Genomic DNA, 26,488 nt, shown 5'->3' with positions numbered 1-26,488 from the left:
TAGCAGCAAAGTCTCCTTTATCTCCACAAGACCTGGTAAATGGGTCACAATTCATTACAAAATAGTAACAGTCTTTAAATACAAATCAATTACATCAATTATTCTATTAATTATACAATTAAATTCAAAATGGAGGAAAACATATTGTTATTTTTAAATACATGTTTTATAAGAGAACATCCCAATATTTCTTCTACAAAATTGCTCAAAATTATTATAAACTTCATGTATATTAATATATTAATAATTTATAATATATTCCATAATATAATTTCTTACATATTGTGAATTGTAGGATAAATATTATGATTATATTTAATAAATTCAATAGTGAATTAATTCCTCAGATACCTAATTCTAAGTTTAAACCAAAAGGCCTTAATGTGTTAAACTTCAAAATCATCCTTGTTTCAAGTTCTAATAGTTTGTCACAAATGTTGTCAAAATTTACATCAGTAGGGTTAGTGCTCATATTAGTAACACCCAAGAGTTAATAAATGAAGTACATAAGGTAACATGGGATGGTGACTACTATTGGGTAACCATTGATGTTAAATCATTATATACTAACATCAACATTAGATGGGGACTTGATGCTATTTCAAAAGTTCATATATCCTACATTATTTTTCAACATAAGGTTATCTTGGATATTTATGAATTTTGTGAAGATTATTATTAAAAGCTTTGCCCTATGGTGAATTTAAAAGAATACATCAACATACCAGTATGGTATCTGAATTAAATCATGAATTAAATGAGGTATTTTTGAGACTGCATAAAAGGGGCTATGATAAAAAATTATTATTGGATAACATGAATGGTGTCATGAATAAGCATTGAAGGCTTGGGAAGGTTCATAAGCAATTTTCAGGGTTGATTGAAAGAGATAATGATGTGGAAAATATATTTTTTGTAACCAAATACACAGCTTTTTCTGAAACATTCGTTTCCTTAATAAAAAGATTTTGGTATTTGGTTAGTGAGGATGAGCTCATAGGTGAGCTTTTTAATCACATTTTCATTTAAAAAGGGAAAGAATTTAAAGGAACTATTAAATAATAATCTCTGTATCAAAAGAACAGACCATGCTGCTAATGTTGGTTCATTTAGATGCAATTCTTGTAGCATTTGTGATAGAATTATCAACATTAGATCCATTAATAACATCAATCATAACCCCATGCATTATTTCAATTGCAGATCCAGTGGTGTTGTTTACATATTAGGGTGTAATTGTTATAATAAAACTAAAAGAATGGTTAGAGTGAGGATTTTAGAACATTTAAGAGACATTAAAAATCTAAATGTATCTAGTCCAGTTGCCAAGCACTTCTTTGAGACACATGAGGGAAAAACAGATTGTTTAAAATTTAGTATACTAGGCAAACCTCATTGCAAAAAGGGTGACAACATTTGTGACAAACTATTAGAACTTGAAACAAGGATGATTTTGAAGTTTAACACATTAAGGCCTTTTGGTTTAAACTTAGAATTAGGTATCTGAGGAATTAATTCACTATTGAATTTATTAAATATAATCATAATATTTATCCTACAATTCACAATATGTAAGAAATTATATTATGGAATATATTATAAATTATTAATATATTAATATACATGAAGTTTATAATAATTTTGAGCAATTTTGTAGAAGAAATATTGGGATGTTCTCTTATAAAACATGTATTTAAAAATAACAATATGTTTTTTTAAGAATGCTTTTTTCCCTCCATTTTTTGAATTTAATTGTATAATTAATAGAATAATTGATGTAATTGATTTGTATTTAAAGACTGTTACTATTTTGTAATGAATTGTGAGCCATTTACCAGGTCTTGTGGAGATAAAGGAGACTTTGCTGCTATATACTGGCTGTTTGGTGTGTTTTTTTCAATTTTCTACATTGTTTGGTTACTACTCTTAAAACATCCTTAGCCAATTTATCAAAACAACAACACCCTCCTGATATTGAATGGGTGACAACAAAAGCTCAGATAAGAGGTATTTTCCTCCAAAAAGCCTCTCATTATAAGAGAACCCAACTTAGAGAGGAACAACAACTAGAGGCTAAAATTAAATCATTAGAACAGGATTTAATCAAAGACTACAACACTCAAACTGAAACAGAACTATTGAAATGTCAAAAAGACCTCTTTATGGTTCACAATAATAACCTATCATTTCACGAAACTAAAATACTTGCAAAATATGCTAACCATTTACAAACACCATCACGAGCACTAACAAGGATCATTAACCAATCTAAATCATCTTCTCAAATTTCTAAAATAACCTATGAGAATAAGAATTATACAAAAAACGGAGATAATATTAACATTTTTGAAGTTATATACTTACAAATCTATGGAGACCAAGATTCCCTACCCACAAATGAATATAGCAGAGACTTCCTACAAAAACTTAACTTCCCAAAAATTGATGAAAAACTACAAAAAGAATTAATAGAACCAATAACTTTTGAAGAAATAATAACAACTATCAAAAAACTGAAATCACACAAATCTCCTGGCCCAGATGGCCTCACAGCGGAGTTTTATAAAACATTTTATCTTATCACTGCACAAATTCTATCTCATACATTAAACTATATAATAAACAATAAAATTAATGATATACACTTTAATGCATCCAAAACGATTTTCATTCTCAATGAAAAGGCAGATCCTCAGAATCCGGATAGTTACAGACCCATATCATTACTCAATATTGATACAAAAATTTCTAACATCTATTCTGGCTAATGGACTGAAAAAAATAACGGACATAATTATTTCTAGTGAAGAATCTGGCTTTTTAACATCCAGGCAAGCCAGCGACAATACACTAACACTACACATGGTAATTTCATATGCTAACCTAAACAACCTAAACATATACGCACTCATTATAGATGCCCATAAGGCCTTTGATAGAGTCAACACAAAATTTTTTTTCCAAATCTTACCCTACTTCAATATACCCCAAGAATTTATTCGGACCCTACAAACACTATACAATAACCCTTATACAACATTATATATAAACAAAATGTGGTCTAATAGAATTCAAATCAGGAATGGCACTCGTCAAGGATGCCCTTTATCTCCTTTATTGTTTAACCTATATCTAGAACCCCTATTCTTAAACATCAAACAAAATATATACCATAATGCCCCAGTAATATACAACACAAAAATCCCCCTGTCAGCTTTTGCTGATGATCTTAACATACACTGTACAACGCCAACCACAGACACCAAGAAAATACTATCTGCTATTGAAGACTTCACATCAATATCAAACTATAAAATAAACCTTAAAAAAAAACTACATCTTCCCTTTAAAAACTCCGAAACCTTTCTCACTTTTACCATTGGTAGGACAAATAAAAACTGAAGAAAAGATTAAATATCTAGGAATTACATTTTCTACAGATAACAAAAATTTTTATTTAAACAATATTAAACAAAACTGGGATCACATTCTAATTGACCTAAAGAGATGGAAAAATGTGAAATTACCACCATTAGCTAAAGTCTCGATTATTAAAATGAATATCTCACCCAGACTATTATATATCTTTAGGTCCACGCAGCTATTAATACCCAAGAAATTCTTTGAGCAAATTTACACTGAATTCGCTAAATTTATATGGGAACCAAAAAAAAGCAGAATCTCATATGATAAACTTATGACCCCGAAAGACAAAGGTGGTTTAGACTTACCAAATTTTGAAAATTACTACTTAATCATAAACGCCAATAGAATCTTAAGAATCGCAAACTTCAATACATTAGGAAACACTTTGTCCCCACATTGGATAAGAGTATGTTTTGAACATATTGAAAGCCTGAATATAAATCCCAAATCATTACTTTCCTAAGCAGTTATAATATTAAAACATATAATCTAATGGAACCCCTTAAAAATTCTGTAACATTAACACAAAATCTTTTTAAATCAGTAAATCTCCTTCAACCCATGATGATTTTACAACCTATACACAAAAACCCCAACTTGAAAATGAATAACCAGTTACTAAACTTAAAAAGATTCCCACTTATAATTAATATAACACTACAAGATCTATACCCATATCTAAACTGTCCCGGTCATTAAATAAGAAGCCAATTGGGCCACTCCAAGTCATACCTGTTGATCCTGAGACAGATTAAAGAAATGTGTATAAGTTACATTCAAAATATCGACATCAATAAAGATGATTTGTTGAAATGTAGTTTACTATGAAAAACTCTTCTACAAAGTAACACATTTATAACATGCTCATACAAGCTGATAAAAGACCTGAAATTTCAAGAACATATACTCATATCTAACTATTGGAGAGAAAAAATGTCATCAGTGGAGAACCACAAAATAAAACAAGCAATTAACCTAACAGTAAAATCCATATCCCTTCAAAAATTAGCATTTACCCAACTCATGATATATAACAATGCTTATTATACATGCCTTAGCTTGCATAAATTTAACCCTAGAAACTCCCCAACTTTCCCACATTGTAAAGGTGAAACTGTTGACCTTTTGCATATGTTCTAGAGCTGTAAATGTGTATTCAAACTTTGGAACTCCCTGAAAGTACAACTGAAAAAGATGGGCTATCAATCATCAACTCTCACTTTGGAATTTATGATATTACATATCCCTCCAAATAATTTATCTAGAAACCAAACAATCATCCTCATTAACATTTTCCTATTAATGAAACTCTACATAGCTACCAACTGGCTTACCCCATCCAAAATCTCATGGAAGAACTTTAGGAACTTGGTGATAAAACATATATTAGCCCATAAATACATAATAAATAAACAAAACAAAACTCTCAATATCCTTAAACTTTGGGAACAAATTTTCAATATTATACTTACATAAACCATTGAATTTAAGATACAATTACAACATACACAAAATCACAACATTAGGTAGTAGTTAACTAACTTGATGGTACTAATCCTGGAGAAAACAACTCATATTTCTTTTCATACCATTAAACTATGAAAGCATTCATGTAAATAGTGTAAATATGTTTTAATTACAGTGTTGTTTCATCAGTCGAATATCACCTGTGTATACTCCTGTGAAATGATGTGTAATGAAAAGGAAAAAATAATAAAGAATTATTATTGAAAAAAAAAGGAAAGTAGAGGACCAAGAAGAAGCTGGAGCATAAACTCCTTGAGGAGGCTTTAAAGTCATTAAAGCATTAAACAACCCTGAGTGAAATGTTGCCATTTATTCTGTGGGTCCTTAGAAGCTATAGAAAGATGTTTAGCTTTCTGTTCTTTAAGTGGACATTTGCCTTATAAAATGTAGAAGAACCTCGGAGAACTTGAACTATTCGACTACACCTGACTAACCCAGAGTAATTTTAAACACAACTGTTTAAATCCTCAGTACAAAAAAAATAAAATAAAAATAAAACAGAACGACAGTAAAAGAAAAACAGAAATGCAGAAAAAAGTCAGATGATGAAACCAAGAACTGTTGCATTGGTGAATTTGATTGTGTGATTAGAAAGTACAAGTCATCTCCCAAAGGGACATCTGAAAAATGTGACTTTAGTAAACATTACAAATATGTCAAATTGCAAAGAGACCTCCATGACAGAAGGACTAAATCCAGTTTATATGAAGAAAGTTAGCACCATGTGCAAAGGATGGGAGTGAGTGAAACTGGCTTACCCATGTTGAGGCGAGGAAAGCAGACCAACCCTGAGGAATGCTAAAACAGAGCTGTTTCTGACTTGTAAGCATTAGACCCTGTGCTGTGCCAAGACAATTGGCATTCATCAGCCTTGCTGGGGCGAGAGCAGGAAGGCAAAACAGACTCCCATCAGCTGCTGTTGCAAAAACGGAAAACAACTCATAGCTGGCTAGTCAACATGGATGCCACAAATGGCTCCTGCACCAGAGTTGCTATGCAGTAGCTAATTTTGGAGTCAGTCATTGACAGCACAGTGTAAATTGCAAAATATGGATTATGTAGAATCTGTATACTTATTTGTCAGGTGTGGGAGGTTGACAGTGAGACAGTGAGAGAGAAAGGACAGACAAGTCACAATCAACAAGAAGAATGCATGGCAAAACTTAGTATTGGGATGGAACTAACTTCTTTTTGCCTATATAAATAAAATGTGGTCACAATATTTGTGTAGATTAGGAAATGAATGAATATGGCATATAGCAGATAACTAGGAGCACAAACACTAAGCATTTTTAGCTCTAGCCACTCCCACAGAGCATAATGTGTGCAAGAGAATGCACAAAAACAAGTAGATAATGGAGGGTAAACCTAAGATGACATTAGAGAAAAGGAAGACATTAAGATCATGAAAGAGACTCACTGGAGGATCTAAAAGGAGACCAGACTGAAGATCTGGAGGATGAGGAGGTGAAGGATGAGGACAACCAGACTGGAGAACTGGAGGAGAAGGGTGAGGACGACCAGACTGAAGAGCTGGTATATGAGAAGGAGGACGTGAAGGATGAGGACAAGGATGACCAGACTGAAGACCTGGAGGAGGCGGAGGAGGACAATGGAAATGAGGACCTGACTGAAGAGCTAGAGGATGAGAAGGACAAGAACGACAAGACTGAAGAGCTGGAGAATGAAGATGAGGAGGATGACCATACTGAACAGACAGATTTCAGTCTTAAATAGATGGATGAACCTTAGCAGTCAAATCCGTAAAACAGATGCATTGCTATTGGCAGGCAATGAGGGAACAATGCCTTCAAGTCGGTAGGGCATACAGTTTATGCAGAGCAGTGCCATTACTACTGATGCAGATCTGGTGAAGCTTGTCAGCCTTTCAAGATAAGGGTCTTATTAAGCAGTAACACGGCATCTAAGATCCAGGGGCACCTATCTGCAGATCAGCTGAACTGCCATCAAATCCAGGAATTTGGTCAATTTCTTATAACATTCAGCATGCTTATTTCTGAGGTCTCTTTTCTTCATGAAGTCTGGCTATGTCACCCCAAGAGGATAACACAGAAGAATGTTTAGCCTGTTCCATATCATTTCTATGCATTTTTAGATCAGTCCTAATGTATTCATGAAGAAGATATATCTGTGATGCAGATCAGATATACATCCACTGAATGAGGATTTGTCATTTTCAAATTCCTTTGCTTCAAGTAACTGGAGGACACATTTTAGGAGATACATTCACTCAAACAATTATCAAACATAAAAAACACACACCGGGAAAGCAACTGGTTATAAACCACACCACACCCCCACATGATAGCATTTACACTAAAATACCTTTTAACAATAGTGTAGATTTCCCTTTTCTGCACTGCTGGGTGACCTCAAACTAGATATATTAAGTTTAAAGGGATGAAAAACCCTTTTCCATCCATAGAAAAAACAGTTGGAGGTTCTGAAAGGCAACAGTCTTTTTGCAGAACAATGGTAAGGAGAAAGTTCCTTAATATAATAAGGCAGAGTTACTTTGGAGCAGTTGTAATTAGCTAGTCAGAACTCAAATGGCCACCAATCAGTGGGGGCAGGGGGGGGGGGCAACACTCTACTGATTAATGGCATCCAGAAGTAGCTAAGCAAAAAAGTATCCCTATCCTGAGATACCATCCACAAAGGTTATTTGCAAATCTAGCATTCTAAATTATGAAGGTCTGCTGTGTGACATGCACTTTTCTTTAGTGAGACTGGAAAATTCAGGCAGCTATTAATCAATAAATTGCTTTTGCCTTTTGTGGGATCATAGGGAAGTTGGAGCATTTTATCACAGCCGGCCACAACCAAACTATTGATATGTTTTCTGGGCAGCGCATGGACTATCACAGGTGTGGCTCTCAACATCTTGGAGCAAAAAATCTAGAGAGAGGCCCAAAAATATGGACATATTTTAAATATTGCTCTTATAAACTTATAAATTAGCTAGAGTAATAAATAATGCTTAGCACTTAGAAAGGATACGAAGTCTGAAACTCCTGCCATTATTTGAGGACATCTAGCCTCATTGTTTTAACAGAAAAAAAAAACATTTATTGACAAGAAAACTAAAAAGAGAAGAAAAATTGAACTCTGCAGAAATCTAGATGGTTTAGAAGTCAGGGCTGCACATTTATACACTCTTTTATACAGGTAGTTGGGACACTTTGGCAATACCAATTCACCTACTACAGGAATATGGAAGAAAACCCAAGTAACCCTAATACCCACATATAATCAGATAAGATAAAGACAACCCATCTAAGCAATGTTTCAGTTTAACAACCATAAGCAACAAAGTCCTCATATTAGTGAAGTTACAATGATTTAGCTCTCTGGGTACAAAAACACCTTTTTTTCACTGCTTGTTTTCTTCAAAACTACTAGTGTGGGGAAAAGAGGGATAATCAAAGACCATTTCTATACATTTTTTTTGTTCAACCATAGTGTATTCATGAAAAGAAAGATAGATTACAGAAGTAGATCAGACCTATTTTCACTGAATGAAATATGCTTTTGCTGGGAGGGGGAGCTGTCAAAGAATAGCACCAGCTAAATAAAAATGCTTAATACACTCCCCACTAAGAGGGCGTGAATTCTGAAATGTCATAATGGACAGCTTAGTTGTATAAACCACTGTTTTCAATTCAACTAATAGGGGAATTACATGAATAAAAATAATGCTTACCACACTCTCCCCCTTCAGTATGGAGAGCAAAATATAAAGACTCCCCCTCATATGTTTTTAATTTACAGTACCCTTTTTTCTTCATTCAATTAGTATGCATAATTTTCCAGACTTCATGAATGTAATTAAACTCTTCTAAAAAGGTTATAATCACAATGTAGTTGGTTTCATTACTACTTTGGGTATAGGGATTTATTGGATATATAAAATCATGTTACAATATACAGGCACACACATGAACATTCCAATATCCATTTCCACTTAATCATACAAGTCTCCTCAGCTCACAGAGGTGAGCTGACAACTATATAATGCAAGCCATTAAGAAATATATGTAAACACTTTTGGGTAGGGAGAACAGTACTTCAGAGAATATGAAAATACTTCAGCAATGCTAGTAATTTATTGTTCTTATCCCACCCCCATCCACTTCAGAGCATTTCATATGTAAGTGTGCACTTTTTTAATATAGCTATACTTTGAGTTTTCAGAGCATATTCAAAATATTACCTTATGCAGGTCTTAATGTGTTTCAGAAAGGTAAGTACATGCAGTATATATTCTATCTTTTCAGAATTAAATCAGCAAATGGAGAGCAACATTTCACAAAGCCTGCCTACAAAAGTCAGATGAATCAGTTAAAAAAGCAAAATACCAAAAATGGAGGATAGAATAAGCACAATTCTTATTTGTGAAAAGACCACAATAGGGATTTAATAAACTCTGTGTAGGAATAGTGGAAGGCCTACAGGGGGGTTACTTTGGCCATGTCTGTGGCTTCCCCTTGGCAGCATGCCTTGCATATTAATGAAGGCAAGCTACTGAGGGAGAGTCATGTAACGCTGTTACTATATCAGTGCAGGGGGGTGTGTTGCAGTGTTCAGAGATGAGTAACACACTCCCTGCACTGTCAAAGTGCCAGATGGCATTCAGATATAAAAGTTAAATATTTCATTTCCATTTTTTTTGTGTGTTTGCATGATGCAGCATGGCACTTAGCAACTGACATGTGCCATACAACTAAAAATAGAAACCGGATACTTTTAATTTTTAACTTAAAGGTCATGTTTAACCATAGCTGAGCATGTTTGCGCAGCACAGCACTGTGCTCAGCAGTGCTTAAATGCAGCTGAGAGCTATATAGAAATGTATAGCAGTAGTCATTATATCCATGTAGCTGAATCATTAGAGGCATGGCCCTATGTGCAGTAAGCGCACAGTTCAAATACACAGCCAGGCCATTCATCTTTTCTATCTGAAAGCAAAGTTATATAAATGAATTTTTATTTTATTGATGTATGTATTGACATTTGTTAACTGGGTAAGTCCAACTGGGGCAGAAGCCCATTATCAGGGGAGACCCCAGGAGAAAGATCCAGTAACACATATGTCTACAATACCTAAAATACACACTCCAAGATAAAGAAATTAAAATACAAAGTTCAGAAAATATAGAAATACAATACATGCTAAAGTAGTAGTAAAGAACAAATAATTTAATATTAGTTTTTTTTAATGCAGTTTTCCCATAGCTAAGCTCTGCTATGCAATGCTAAGCCAAGCCAAGCAGTGCTTAAATAGGACCCGATTTAGCAGTACTTAGCAATGTGGAGCTCTGTTTAGCTGGTTTGGGCACTGCTAAGCAAATCCTTTTTAAGCAATCCTCAGCTCAGCTAAGCTGGTTTGTGCACTGCTAAGCATTGCCAGTTAAGCACTACTCAGCTGAGCTCTAGGGATTTACATGGTGCTAAATGAAGTGCCACATTTTTAAAAATCACCCAGTGGTGGCAAAGGGTGGGAAAACAGCCTTATTTAAGTGCAACAGGCAGGAATACAGCCAGTATATGTTGGGGTTTGATCTTGTCAGAAACTATGGCAGGAGTTGGAGAGGGGGCGTGCTTCCGGGAGCAGGGGTGGGGCATTCTGGAGTCCAGGGTCATGGTTGGATGCCTTGTAATAGACCATGACATCTGGCAGAGGCCTGGGACTGGCTGGCACATGACCTCACCAGTGCAACTGGTATCACCTACACAGGTGAGCAGGTGCATCATCATTATGATGACCTGAAGCATAGGAAACAGGACTTCTCGACACTTGGGTCCAGGACAATAGAGATGGGAATGACCCACAAGTTTGTAAGTATTGTTACTATTGCATTACAAATACCTAATATGCATGTGTGATAGACAGGTACGAATAATGGTGTGTTTCTCTCACCACAGCTGGTGAGGAGAGAGCTTGCAACCTGGAGGTTTATGCAGGGTGTCTGGCCAGGTTGTGGCATGAGTGTGGTGAGTACAGATATATATTACAATCTATTGTAATATAAATAAAAAAGAGTACAGTAGTAACTGCCAGGAGGTATATTCCGTTTTGAGTGTACTGCAATGAATGTGGTCATAGACCTGCAATGATATAAGTGAGTAATGCCAGGTACAGTTCAATATAGATGAAAGCATGAAACCTGCTAATGTTAAGGATGTTAAGAATGTTTAAGACGGCACAGTGGTGCAGCAGTAGCGCTGTCACCTCACAGCAAGAGGTTCTCTGGTTTGATTCTTGGCTAGGGAGCCTTCTGTGCAGAGTCTGCATGTCCTCCCTGCATTCATGTGGGTTTCCTCCAGGTGCTCCGTTTTCCTCCCACGTTACAAAGACATGCATTTGGAGCATTTCTCCCTGGGCCTCCACTGAAAATTGGCTTCATTCCAAGTCAGACTTTCCCAGTTAACAAATGTTAAATAAATAAAATAAATTAAATAAAAGGAAAGAAAGTTACAACTACATTAATAAAGTTAAAGAAATAAAAGTTCATACTGTATTAATAATGTTAACGTATTAAAGTACAACTGCATTCATAATGTTAAGGACATAAATTCAACTGAATTCATAATTGCAAAGAAATAAAGTTCAACTGCAGTCACTATGTTAAGGAAATAAAGAGTTTGATTGCAGTCAGAATTGTTAAGGAAATAAAGTTACTACTGCTTAAATTGTGGAATGACCGCTGTCTTGCAACACCTGCATTATCTTAAGTGTTAATCAATAAAGACTGTTAGATGTATACCAAGCACTGTTTCATGTCTCCCCTAATAAAGCTGTGTTGTGAAAAATGTGTGTATTTTCAGCTGTTGGTCAAGTTATCAAATATTACAAGTGCCGTGAAATAAACACCAGAATAATGCCATGAAGTTACTGAAGGTTAGCTGATAAGGAACTGTTGTGCTAAAGTGTAGCTGTGGAGTTGTACTATAAAATATGATGCATTATATTTGTTCTGCAATAAGATGTGAACCCAGAACAGTAATGGCTAAGGTATACTAGTGTGTTATCTCAGGATTGTCTTGTGTTAACGACTGCATTTCAGCTATATGCATTTCTGAACTTAGTTATGCTACTGCAAGCAAGTATGAAACTGTAATAGTTGTAGACTGCAAATATACCATCTGCAATTGTATAAGAGTTAGGTAGGCAACCCAGCACTCCAATATGGTCTGTACACATCGCACATATTTCCATCCACTAGGGGTTAAATGTGTACACCTGCATTCCAAGTATTAATACACAATTCACCTACTATCTGTCATGCATGAATCTCATGCATATATGTTAATATGTCACTGCAGTCTTGTATGACACTCTACCTCTATTATTAGGTCACAGTCTGTTACCAGGTGAGCTCTAGGTATATATTACTTAATCAAAATTCAGCAGTGGGTCAGTAGCTCAGTGCTAGGTTTGATATACATTTTGTCACACACAGACCGGGGTTCAAATCCAAGGACCAGTACTACTAGAAACTGTTATGTATTGTTAAAAGATGTTCTCCCCACATGAATAATGGGTTATTAATTTGTGTATCCTGATGTACCAGAATGTTAAACAGTATTTCTAAGCAACATGATACAACTGCAGTAAATAAAAAGTCAACAAGTACAATACTAATACAAGTTATTAAAACAAATAAAACTGTTTAATCTAGGTAATGTTGTATGCCTGATGTGTCTGTGAATGTCAGCTGATAGTCTAACTCCATGTCTGCCAAGGATGGCATGATAAGCATAAACTCTCTATACTGTGCACAATACATGTCTCTCAAGTGTCACGCTGTCACTGACTGTGATCCCTGTTGTCAAATCCCTGAGACACAGATTTAACAGCCACTTGCTTTATCTATATAGCACAGGCACACTACATCAGTCCACATTACACCTTGGTAGTCACATATGTTCCCCTGACATGTAATAGCCCCCTGTAGTTGTGTACCTGTAAGTGTTACAGCTTGGCCCATACTGTCCCATGCAGATAGCTTGGGAAGTATATAGGTGCTACAGAAGCTATAGGGCACATGTATACATAAATTAAGGGCAGACCTGCAGAGTATATAAAAGTTCTGTTGCAAACAATATAGCCTATACTGGTAGTAATGGCATATATGTCTCTCTCCCCCCACCCCTTATCTGTGTCATAATTTATTATTCCTCTACATTGGGTATGGTATAAGTTTAACATATGTTGTTCTCAAAACATTATGTTGGGCCTTGTGTTTTATTATTGTTATGTATTACAATGTTTGCATACTAACATACATTGTTGAATTATCTATGTTGTTGGCCTTATGGTGTACCTGATACTGGCATGCTGCTATACTACTGACTGTTAACTTAATTATTGTTGTGTTCTATATGTCATGCAATGTTACATTACTGGGTTATGTGATTTGTTCTGGCGTGCTGTTTCAACTAACCACATGGTCTCTTCATTACTAACCTAATCACTGTGAAACACCTCAACACCATAGCTCAACTGGGTAGGCCGGTCCCTGCGGATCCACCTACCCTACCTCAACTGGCCATGGCACCAGGTCCTAGCACATCTGGTACTCAACTTGGAGCTTCCCCCTCCACTGGTCCTACACTACCTACAGGTGGAACCGCCTCAGGGATGGGGCCCGTTTTCCCCCAGGAGCAGGCGCAGAGAGGGAGTGGTCACCCAGTGACAGCTACCAGCCATGTTGTGCAGAATCATTCAGCAAGAGTTTAACAATTGACTGCACCGATTGAGGGCAGACTGGCCAACTTGGAAGGGCAGGCTGACCCAGGTGCCTAGACCCCAGCACAGCCACCTTTTGGGCCATGAAGGAGCAGTGGTGACTGCGCATGGGTGGGGAGCTCAGTCCCACTGTTGCCATCTGGGAGCACTTGGTTCTCCGATTCGACAACACCCTCCCCATCCCAGGTGTTTACCCTCTTCATGTGTCACACACTGCCCATCTGCTGTCTTGTCTGTTTGCAAATGCTACCTCTCCTACCCAACTTACCTCCCCACATATATCTATACCCCTTCCCCAACATTCCATTCTCTCCTTAAAAAATGGGCACCTGTCCCACAAAAAAAATTGCCCCATACATAGCTCACCATATTGCCCAGACCTATACTGCCCACAATCAATCATTACAGCAATTAATCAACAAAGTTATGTCACCCACATGCCTCTCTCTGGGATATGAGGCTCCAAATTCCAAATTGTCCACAACCTGCACAGCTGTTGTTGTACAAGTAATGGAGAGGTATGGTCCTTTCCTACACCCATCCTGCACATCCCTACCTGCCTTTCACATTGTTTCCCCCCCTGCTTGCCCCCATTTCACCACTTTCCTATCACTCCCTTTCTCTTTTCTTTTTTTTTTTTGGAATTAGAGTGGGTTTAAGCAGAGCTAAGTGGCACAGTGTGTTGCGCTGTGCCACACAAACCCACTTAAACCTGCTTAAAAATGCTTATATCACCTTATATATTCTTGACACTATTATGCACATTAGCAAAATAATTACTCCTGACAGGTCTCAAACCCAGGACCCTGTCAACTACAGCACAGTGCATTAGCCATTATGCTGTAGTGGCTAATGCACTATGCTGTAGTTGACAGCATAGTGCATTAGCCACTAGCACACTCAGCTCTGGCAAATAGCAGGTGTTTTGTTTCCATAAACATATCCTGATTGCCAGTGATGCACATCAGCAAAATGAATTACACCTGCCAATGTTTGAACATGGTACCCTGCCAGTTATAGCATAGTATATTAGCCACACAGCTCTGATGAATAGCAGGTGTTTCTATAAACATACCCTGTTTGCCAGTGACACACTACTTTTACATATAATGGGATAAATGTCAGCATACTTACGACTGTGATACAGACACCAAGCCAGTACACAGCCAAATGCATGTTGATGGATGGATGTGAGGCCTACAATAACAGGTACAACTGACAACTACACAGACTGTTGCAGAATGTCCACAGTTGTGCCACCTACTTTTGGCATGGTTTTCACAAAACCTATTCTGTGTGCTGATTTATTGGCAAGTCAGTGCAGACTGAGGTTACAAAATCATGATAGATAGTTCATTGTCACACATCATACCCATTTGAATACACATTCGTGCAAATTATGTGTAACACACTGTATGCATACACATGGCTTGCAAATGCACCTGCTATAATATTGCCTCAGTAGCTCAATCTGTTACATTCCTAGCATGCTTTACATTTGACACCCACAGTCCTGGCTTCCATTCCAGTCTGTTGCACATCAAGTACATGCTTGTCAATACAACAAATAAGTAACTGAGCCTTGCAATTTCCAACAGAACTGCTTGCTGCTACTGCAGTTACTGCCATCCATATTAGCATGTCAAAGGCCTGCATGATGGGACACACTTCACAAATATGTATAGGTGGCCTAAATGTCACCTACCACTCTCTGGATGGCAATATTACATAACATATGTACTAGAGGCACATACCTCACCTGTACTTGTATGGGCACCCTCACCCTGGCTTTGCTGTGACAACAGAGCTGACACTGCTCCCTCACTGACATATACAGCTTGCCGTCCCCTAATGTGTTCACAATCCACAATATGACTCCTGGGCAGAATGCAGCAGCAGCCTGCAACATATGCAGCAGTATATTCAGCTACCTGCTACAGAACTACCATATCTTACAAACACCTAGAACAGGGAATCCACACATCACCCATACATAAAGGAGTGGGGTGGGAATGGTCAAGTGACAGGGACATGTGTCACAGTCTTCCCCTATAAACATACACAGCTGGCAGACCAGCGGCTACTGCAGCAGCATACATATTCTGATGCAAATGATGTATGGCACTGACCTCAACCTACATTGTTAAGTAGTAAACTGCCACATAAGCAGAACGTCTGTTCATAATGGCCAAACATAGCATGTAAAACTGTGGACATACCTCATAAATCCAAACAGTGAACAACATTTCTACCTATCCTCTGTGATCTTGTAGTCTCCACACTTGAATAATGTCCATCTCACAGGCCAGGAAAAGGGCAAAGGCTTACATGAAGGCCTGAACTATAGCACTGTGTTGCAATGCCATTGGGTAATGAAAATGCAACCCAGCTGTTCTGGATGCAATTAGCAAGTGTGAGCCACAGATTGGGGGACAGCCAATCATCTGTTGTTGATCATTACTTACAAAAGGCAAGCTGCTGCCTATGGTACACAGGTCTGTGACTTTGTTTATCAATACAGACTGTGCTATCCTAGCATTATACCACAGGATTTCTGAACATAAAGGAGAACATCACTATACCAGGTATGTAATTGAATTTCCCATGTAATGGGACATAGATGGGTGATGCAGTCATGGGAAATAGGGATTACAACACTAGGTCTGTAGTACATATCATGGAATGGCATGTTGCTGTTAGCCAGCTGTCCAGCACCTACATGCTTCCCTTTTGGCTCTTTCTGCTGTGACATACATCACAGCTCTGCCCCCTGAGTCCCCCAGCAATGGGCAGCTCATGTACAGATGATACTAAATTGTGTATTAGACAACAGTGACAATAAGTACTGGTGGATACAGTTGGCATATCACATGATGTACTGTCAGTCTTCTCCTCTCAATCTGTGAATGTCACACAGGCATAGTTTAAACATTGTCCAGGTGTCCCTGACTTTTCCTGACATACTCTGGATAGGTCACTGTGTACTCCATATCTGTATTTCATCACCTGAGAGCTATGGCTAGCATACCTGTTGACCCCCTACAGCAGGACATCAGGTTATAGCCAGTAGTAGTGGGTGGACACAGGCTATTGAGCATGCAATGTAAGGGAATGAATACAGTACCAGCTATTAATGTACCACAACTGTTTTTTGAGGTATCTGGCATGTGACAGGCAGATTCCCCACAGTCTGGAAATAACCATTAAGTATTGTTCTACTGTTTTCCAGACATCCACATTTGTCTGGCAGAGGGTCCACATATATCAGGTACATGTACACATTCTACAAACATCTGTGTACCGTGGATGTAAGACACCTAAAAGGAGGATACCCTACAGCACCGTTGCACTGCTGTCTGTAATTGTGTCACACAGATGTTGCTGGACTGCCCTCATACACTTATAGTACCACTCACCTATTTGTCGGATGGTGGCTGTATGACATGGTACTGGAATGTCGTCCATAGGGGACACAAAACAGGAGATGGCAATGATGGGTATGGACACATAACACAGTCCATCATAGCACACAGGGCCATAACTAGTATACCTATGATCATACAAGGTTACTAGGCTATTGGCTCTGAAGCCCCCATAAGTCCAGCCCACAGTTTAGCCCATGTGTGTGCAATTCAGAACCCGATACCCCAGCCAACAGGAACAAGGGTGGTATCCCAAGGGTGTATGTCCTATTAGCCATCCACTTATCCAGGTTTTGCTTGCAAAGGTGTAAATAAGTACTCTACCTGATGTGGCAAGGTGTCCATTTCACAAGTGGCTGAGTGTGTGGGAGACACATCTGACCCACCAACAAGTTCTGTTGATGTCACAGACCAGGTTGAGGGAGTGTGTGTGGGTTAATAGAGTGGAGATTGACTTGCAGTTGTTGATCAGTCCCATCAAGGTGGAGACCGTGATCACCTTGTATGCCAGACAGTGGTCACTTCTGAGGAATCTGTATGAAACTGGTTAGAGGGATGAGCTTATAGTCTATCTGTGTATGGTAGCTGTTTGAGGCCTTGGTATTCCCTCATGAGGAACCTCTGTGATCTCCCAGGATGCTGCATGTGCTTTTCTAGGTACATGACCAAAGTGGCATTATACTCAATAATGGGCCTTATTAGGAGGGATGACAGAGATGTTATGAACCCCATGTCCCTGTATGACATACCCTTAAGTATGAGGTGGGCCATGTAGAAGGCTTTCCTTACAACAGAAGCAAAATGGTGGTCAAATGTCATGTTGCCATCAACCTGTGTGCACAAATCATTCTCAACTAATTACATGCTTAGGATGTTGTTAGTACTGTGATAATATGAGAGGACGTCACTCTTCCCAAAGGGCATGATGCTGCATTTTGTGGTGTGCATCCTGAGGCCATGTTTCTGGCACCAGTCATGTGTCTGCGTGAGACCATTCTGGCAGATGTCCACATCACTAGGGAATGTGGTGACAGCACCCAGCATGCATTCTTCTGCATACATGGTCGGCCATAGCCCACTGGTTGTGCCCTGCACCTCAGAAGGGTAAATCACACATAACAAAGGCCCAACTATAGAACACTGGGTTACGCCACTAGTTATGGGTCTACCCCTTGAGGTAGCTTCCACTATGTGGACTAGGTGGGTTCTGTCAGTGCGCCAGTCTGCTACCCATCTGGTAACATATGGACTGATGCCTAGTTGGGAGTGTATATCTATTATGTGCAAGTGGGAAATACTGGCAGTCTTTGGCCAGGTCAAGGTAGTAGTGTGTCTCCCCCTTATCCATGGCTTTAGTGACTGTGTCATAGAGGTCATGCAAATGTAACAGACACGATCCCCCTTGACAAAACCTAACTGTGCATGATGAAGTGTGTGGAGGTCGTCAATGTCATGTGTTAATGAGGTTCATTATAAACTGCTCTGTGGCCTTGCAGATCAACCTAGTTAGGCTGATGGGTATACAATATGCTGGATTGGTGGACGCCCCACCTTAGTGTAAAGGAGTGACAGTGGGTGTCCTCCACTTGGCTAGGACTTGGTTAAATACAGTGCCTTCTGGTGCTGCAAGGTCATGCTTGGGGTCATGTAGGATGCATCCTGTGATGTGCTCAGCTCCCATGGTGGCTGTATACCATGACTATGAGATGACAGTGATGAGCTGTTCCCTACATATAAGGAGAAGGGTCAAGTACTGGGGATGCCCTGATGTATTGATGGGGGATGGGTGTGAAGCTTACAATGACTCTGTCAGGCATCAAGTATGCTATACCTACAGCACTTGTATATCTTGTTTCCTTGACCATCATTACTGAGCAGATCTGAGTGCTTCCTGTGATGTTGCACAGATATGAGAAGGAGATATGATTGTCTATAGTAGATGTCACCGGTATGGGCTCAGGGGTTTGCTTTGCAGGTTTCCAGTAGTGCTGTTATGTGCTTTTACAGGCTAAAGAGACATTGCTTTAGATTGGGCACCTGCACTTTCCTTTGTCTCAAACAGCAGTTCATCAATCCTGTTATAGACACTATTCATTGCAGATATCCACCACACAGGTTTATGTATCCTTGCAGAGGATGATGTAGTCCTGTCAGGTATACCTGACTCCATGCATGTATACAAAGGCACAGATAGCACTTTTGTGTAGATTTGCATATTGGTGACAGTTCCTACAGAGAGGATGGGAGCTGTGAAGCTGTTTATACCATCACTCAGGAGGCTGTAGTCAACTATGGAGTTGTTTGCATGTCTGACCCTAGTTAGATGGGTATTGTGGGAGATTGTGACTGCAGACATGACTGCTGAATGGTTGTTTTGATCATGGAGGATGATACTGTAGAGAGGCTGCAGTGGTTACCCATTTTGCTTAATATTGACTCCAACAGACATTCACCTCATGTGGGGTAGAACCTAGCTGCTCCAAGTTGTTTGCATTTCCACTGTTGATGGATCTCTGGGTATTTGTGTGCTGGCATGAGTACATCCTACAATGTACATTTGGGTAGTTAAAGTCACCCTGGATCAGGGTACAGGCTTGAATCCTGATAGGGTTGATCAGGTCCATATAAGCAGAATGAGCTTCATCATCACATGTGGGGGCTGATAGCTACCTATGCTCTGAATAGTGTCTTTGCAATGGTTAACTGTCCCTGCAGTGTCCCATGAGTCTTACTGTTTCAACAGCCTGGAGGTGTGTATGTCTTTCATATATAGTGAAACCCCATGACCCATGGCTTTACTGCCCACACCTTGGGGTATGACTGTACAATAGGATGGTTGACCATGTAAAGGTGGGGTGCTTTCTGCAGCTTTGAACCACATGTCTGTAACTACACATATATCAGCATTTCCCAGGGTTAAGACTGCTTGTGATGAGCACGGATTCATGTTTAGACTGCTAACGTTTAGCATCATGGCCTTCAAATTGTGATGCTCTGACAGTTGTATGTTGGTAGTATTAACCTCACCACTTTTCCTAATAAAGGCTGTATGGGGGAAGCAAGAACCATTGCCAGATGTCTGAAGGCCAGATGAGACAGATGGAGGCCATCTGTGGCAAAGCATCATGTTCTGTTGATCATATCATCCCAGGCTGTCAGGTACTGGATCTCCCTGGAATAGGACAAGAAACCAAGCCAATTGTTAAGATAAATCATTTCCTGATCGTATTGCGGTATCATTCTGGGTTAGAGCAGAATGCTGCAGAAGGCTAGGGACATACCTGCCTGGGACACATAATCAGTGTGCTAAATCATGTTTCACTGCATAAAGTCCAGGGAGGTACATCTTATGTCAAGCACGCCAACATGGACTGTGACAGACTCATAACAGTACCTGTTGTTGAGAGACAGCAGTGCGTATGTGATATGGCAGATTCTGGCACCTGACAGACAAGTAACTGTGAGCTTCCCTGTATACAGCCTGGTGAGAGGCACATTTGTGTGTTTCACAATGGAGTCTCCTATGACTAATATGTTGGACTAATGGTGACACCTTTGTGGCTGTGGGTCATAAGTGTATGGCTATGCATGGTATGTGCTGTGGAGGGCTGTGGAGTTCATGTGTGTCTTTGCCTCGGAGGTCTCCTTTGTTTGTGGATGTATATGTTGAGGACCTCTGCATATGTGGGTGTGTTGTGTAGGTGTGGGTAGTGAGTGATGTGTACTGATTGTTTGACAACCTGTTTGGTGCCAGATATGTGGGCTTGAGAGGGAGATAGCATGGACTGTGGGTTCCTAATGTCATTGCATCTCTCACAAATTGTGTTCCTTGGCGGTGTTTGTAGATGTTTGTCCATGTACATGAGTCAGTTGCAACACTGTGCTAGGATGCCCATATCAACCAGACTGGCAGGGGAAACTGTAGAACATTGCCAAGCCATATTTCCAGAATCTGAGGGAGGTAGGTCAGGGAGACATAAGGGGTGAGCCTACAGCAAAGGTGTTTAAAACAAAAGTAGGAGGGTGACACTGCTGCATACAATGTAAACAGGCTATAAACAAGCTGAAATAAGTGCAACCGAAAATATGCAGTTAAACACCTTAGAGAACATGCAGCAAGTAGCAGGAAACAACAAGATCAGGAGGGTAACACATGATGTATTGCCACTATGTTGTGGATAGCCACATACATACTGTGGTGATAAATGGCGGATTATGATGTGGTAGTTGGCAGAGGATAGTGCTGGCAAATGTGGATGTGCAGGGTGTGAACATAATGGAGAACAATGTATGTGGTCCTGTGATTGTGTTCCCTTCTTCTTGTCTTTCAGGAGTGATGTACAGATGTAGGAACTCATCATTTTCAGCAGTAGAGAATGATGCCATACTTGACGAACTGAGACTCCATCACCAGATCCTGTTGTTGAGGAGTCACCATAATCACCAACAATGCAGTGCACTGGAGCAGACCTGTGGCATCTGTAAATCATGTTGGACTACACTAAAGGAGCTATGAGCAAATCTGACATTGGTTGACAGATATGATGAATAATACATGGCAAAGGGCTGCAGCTGTGGCCAAGGACAGTGCTGGCACTGGTAGAGGGCCTGCAATACAACAACCACTCTCGGCCACAGAGGAGTTCATGGCAAACCTGGGTTCAGGCCACCAGATCACAAATATCCATCACCCCATATATCATATCATGGAGGTGGGTGACACAGCTTTCACAGTGGAGGAGTGTCCAGATAAGCTTCCTATGGTCATCAATGTAATACTGTAGCAGTCATAGTGGCATCCTCTGCATACATGTACACAGATTTCGGGTCAATGTGCATTTGGGGGGTTTGTAATGCACACATGTGCACAAACAGTGTGAATGTCAGCAATGTGAGCAGTATCACAGTTCATACTATACATGTTGATATAGGCACATATTATCCTGTATCAATGCCCCATTTGTGTCTGCTGTTACCTCTCCCCCACAATTCCTAGGTGCTTCTGGTGTGGCCAGAGTCCAACATCCTGAAGCCAGTGAGTGTGATACTGTTTTGTTATGACTCATCTATACCCCAGGCATGTTAATGGCTGCCAATTTGTCATGGACACAACTGTGAATCTTAGCCATATTGCAATACTTGTATGTTCACTTGTGGAGGGGTTCACTGCAGTGCATTACATTGGTAATCACAGTAGCATATTTGCAGGAGCTGTAACATATTTGCATGTATTTTTGTGAATGTCTAAGCAGTCTGCTATAAAGGGGGCATTATTATGGTGGAAATTGGTGTTTTGTGTTTTAGGTGAAGGTCTATCACATACACTGACATGTTGCTCATATCACAGGTGTATAGCACTGGCAACATTAACTGGACGTAGCTGCACTTCATGTTTTTAAGGGGATGTCTTGTCTGTGTCTGTTATGGTCTGCTTCTGTGTTGTGCATGGGATCAGTAATAAGGTGTGCATGGGATCAGTAATAAGGTGTGGTATGTAGAATGCATTTGCGGCACCTCACCTGTGTGTGTGTGTGTGTGTGTGTGTGTGTGTGTGTGTGTGTGTGTGTGTGTGTGTGTGTGTGTGTGTGTGTGTGTGTGTATGCGTGTGTGTGTGTGTGTGTGTGTGTGTGTGTGTGTGTGCGTGTGTGTGTGTGTGTGTGTGTGTGTGTGTGTGTGTGTGTGTGTGTGTGTATGTGTGTGTGTGTGTGTGTGTATCAACAGACATAATATTGCCGAAATTAATGTAATCATGTTGTCTTCCTACTCACAGGTGACTGTGATGGTCGGAGTTTGTCCCCCTCATAATCTGATGTCAGTGTCTCATCAGACTCTGATGATGATGATGATGATGATGGCCATAGTGAGACACAGGTGGGCTTGTTGGGGGCTGCATCTGTCCCATGGGTTGGCATCCCAATTCCTTCCCCTATGTCCCTGCACACAGTCAATATGCCCACACATACCCAATTCCCTGTGGCCCCAGATATCGGACAGTCAGAGGAAACAGAAGAGTGCAGCGACTATGATATCTGTGACTGTAGACAGTAGTCATAGCCAGACAGCTGGTGAGGTTCTACACAGGCAGATTGACGAGGGTGATTGAAGGAAGACTGCAGCCCATCCACCAACTGTCAGAGTTGTTACATCACGTGTCACCTGATGCATGTTTTAGACCATCACAGAGGCACAGGCACGTTCTTAACACAACACCAGACAGATGGTCAGGATAATGTTGGCATCACTTCCTGGCATCCATGACTCCAACCACGGCATTGTTGATGGCTTACATCATTTTGCCAATGTAGTGGACAGATGGTGTGGGGAGACATTTTCACTCCTTAAATGTGCAATGCTTGTGCTTGAAAATGTGGTAGGAATAGGTTATTGTACACTTGGATGTAGGTCAGCAACAGCATCAGCTGAGAGTCCACGTGACCTTGCACAGTCACACTCCCATAGTGGCAGTACCACCAGCACTAATGAAAGGAGGGCGCTGTCCACACCACAATGTGGTAGGCCATGGGCATGTGGTCCTGGGTGTACCCATGAGGGACATGGACCCGGAAAACACCAGCCACCATCAACAATTAGTACCGCATCTGACACTGGGCATGGTGGTGCTACTGCTACTCCTGGCAGAGCCCGTTCCCATGTTCGTGGTTGGAGATGGTGAACTGTACATTCTACCATGTGCAGTCTACAGCTGTCCAACATGCTCTCATTTAGGGCTAGCATGTGGCTTGACTGTGTACATGTACACACCCACACATCACTGTAACATGCAAGTCACCACCAGCCACAGAAAGCTCCTCTCCATGGTCCAGCTGACCTGCACCCCTCCAGACACACACACACAATGTGAACTGTGTGGCACAGCCTAGACCTTTGGCAACCCCACACCACACCCTGTACATGTGATGATACCTGTGCCACATCCATGTCATCCATACCATCAATGCAGGGGCATGCAAGTATGTGTCTGATGCACAGGCTGACTATAGTACAGCTAATGGCAGTTTGTAGTGCAGTACTGTCATGCCCTGTAAGGTGTGTCTTCTGTCATGTGTCATGAGTACACATCAAAGTGTATGTGCCTTTGTTCCATGGTGCTGCATTGCTGTTAGTATTGCTGACTGACTGTCTCTCAGACCTTTTTCTGTTTCTGTTCCTGGTATCTGTGTGTCTATGCTGTGGGGACCTGGTGCCAATACAGTGGCTCAGGATGGCATGGTGGCAATGCAGATATGTGACTTCACCAAGGTACGGCTGTATATGTGCATGGTTACTTAGGTGCGTATGTGTAGAACAGTGTGTCAGGCACAATGGAGGCAGACAGCATAATCTTATATGCATACCCTTGATACAGCATGCTACTCTTGATGCATGTCACCTGGGAGTTCAGTAGGATCTTTGGTTCACAGGATCATAGACGTTTTCAGGGATAATGGCCCTGGGTCCCTTACAAGACTAGCCATTAGTTTATCCCCAACAGTATCATCAATCAGCACCAGTTGCCACTGTCATTGAGAGATACAGGTGAGACCCCTGGGACAGATTAGAGGTTTCCCATCCACTCATCACAGTTGCACATGAAGAGGGTCTGCATGGCACTCTGCTTGACATGTATGGGAAGTGCATTCCTGAGACAGGGCACCTTCTGGGAGACAAACCTGTCTCTCTAGCAGGTTGTGTTGATGTTGCATGTCAGACTCAGGCCTGTTGTGCTGGTAATGCGCGAGGAGTTAGACTCACATATATGGGATAGCTGTTGTAGGGCAGAGTCCAACATTGCCTTCTTGGTGTGACACAGCCCATCTCTGGGCAACCTGTCCAATACCGAGTAGAGCACTACTGATTTGAGCCTGTCTGCATGGGACAGGTGTTGGAGGCCATGGATCACCTTTGTGAGTATTACTATGGCCTTTCCAGTTGGTGCAGCTGTCTGGATAGGTACATTTATTTATTTATTTATTTATTTATTTATTTATTTATTTGCATTTGTTTATCAGGAATGTCTGACTGGACCAGAAGCCCATTTTCAGGGGAGGCCTGAGGAGAAAAGCTCCACAGAAATATAAGTAAAATACAATAATTTGATAGTACAATACTATACATACAGTCAGATGAAGAATACACATCATCTAGTTTAGTCAGTACAAAGTAGTATTCAATACAATTTTCTAGTAGATACAAATTCAAAAAGAAAAACACAGAAGCATTTCAGTGAAGATCACTGTGAGAAAAAATAAAACTAGTACTATGTACATATTAAATAATAGTTATGAGCAAATGGGATTTCATATATATATATATATATACATATATATATACATATATATATATATATATATATATATATATATATATATATATATATATATATTTTTTTTTTTGAGTAGTAATAAACACTGAGGAGAGGAAGAAAATGAAGTAAGAAGTAGACAGTATGTTGAGAGAGTTATAGATATCTTGTCAGTCAGGTTTGGTGCAGGAGAAATGCCAGTTATTGGATAGATGTTCAAATAGCAGTTTGAAACTGGTAGATTCAGGTGTGTTTTGGATATATTACCATGAGTGTTGTTAGCTTTGTTTACCTCCCTTCGATCTTCTTCTAAACTCATGACCAAATCTGTAAAATCCCATAACTTAGCTGGTGACTCTCTGTTCACCAATACTGTAGGGAGGACATGGAATCAGCTACCGACTGATATCACTCTAATCTCCTCCTTACCACTCTTCAAACAAAAAATCAAACTGCACTTCCAAAATCACTGGCTTTGTTCCTGTAGGACTCCTGACTAAGCTTCTTCATTTCCCCTACTCTACTATAACTATTCACTGTACTTATTAGCTATACATATACTTTCTTCTTATCGCCCTACTGCTCTCCTCTTATGCTCTGACCCACTCCTCCTTTTTCTCTCCCCTGTCCTCTTTTCCATCTTATTACTTCTTCTCCTTACTAGACCATTGCTTCTCACTCTTCTCCTCCCTTGTATTTCTTCTTTAATCCCTTCATATGTCCTGTACTAATTCTTTCTCTCCAACTGACTATCTAAAACAATTTGCTAATATTTAGCTTTTTAATTGTGATGCTTCTACTGAACTAGTATATTTTTGGTGTGCCTTAGGTATTTTGTTATTCTTATTACTAAATGTATATTCTTACTGTACTTTTTTATTATGTCTCTTTGTAATTGATTTATGCGAGGAGCTTTTCTCCCCGGGCCTCTACTGAAAATGGACATGTATCCAGCCAGACTAGCCCGGTTAACAAATGTAAAATAAAATAAAATATATATATATATATATATATATATATATATATATATATATATAT

General features: G+C 39.7%; 1 protein-coding gene across 1 annotated transcript in view; it reads left to right on the top strand.

Moving 5' to 3' along the window:
- Positions 1-6,690, top strand: part of LOC122805915 (extracellular calcium-sensing receptor-like) — a 136,440-nt gene extending 129,750 nt beyond the window's left edge. Inside the window, 1 exon segment of the mRNA XM_044076159.1 lies at positions 6,379-6,690. Coding sequence (XP_043932094.1) covers positions 6,379-6,690 — 312 coding nt within the window.
- The last annotated feature ends 19,798 nt before the right edge of the window (positions 6,691-26,488 follow it).

Source organism: Protopterus annectens, chromosome 7.part0, assembly GCF_019279795.1.
Source record: "Protopterus annectens isolate FY-2018-M chromosome 7.part0, PAN1.0, whole genome shotgun sequence".
Taxonomy (NCBI): Eukaryota; Metazoa; Chordata; order Ceratodontiformes; family Protopteridae; genus Protopterus; species Protopterus annectens.
The sequence above is the reverse complement of the archived record's forward strand: the minus strand, read 5'-3'. Positions and strand labels throughout refer to the sequence as shown.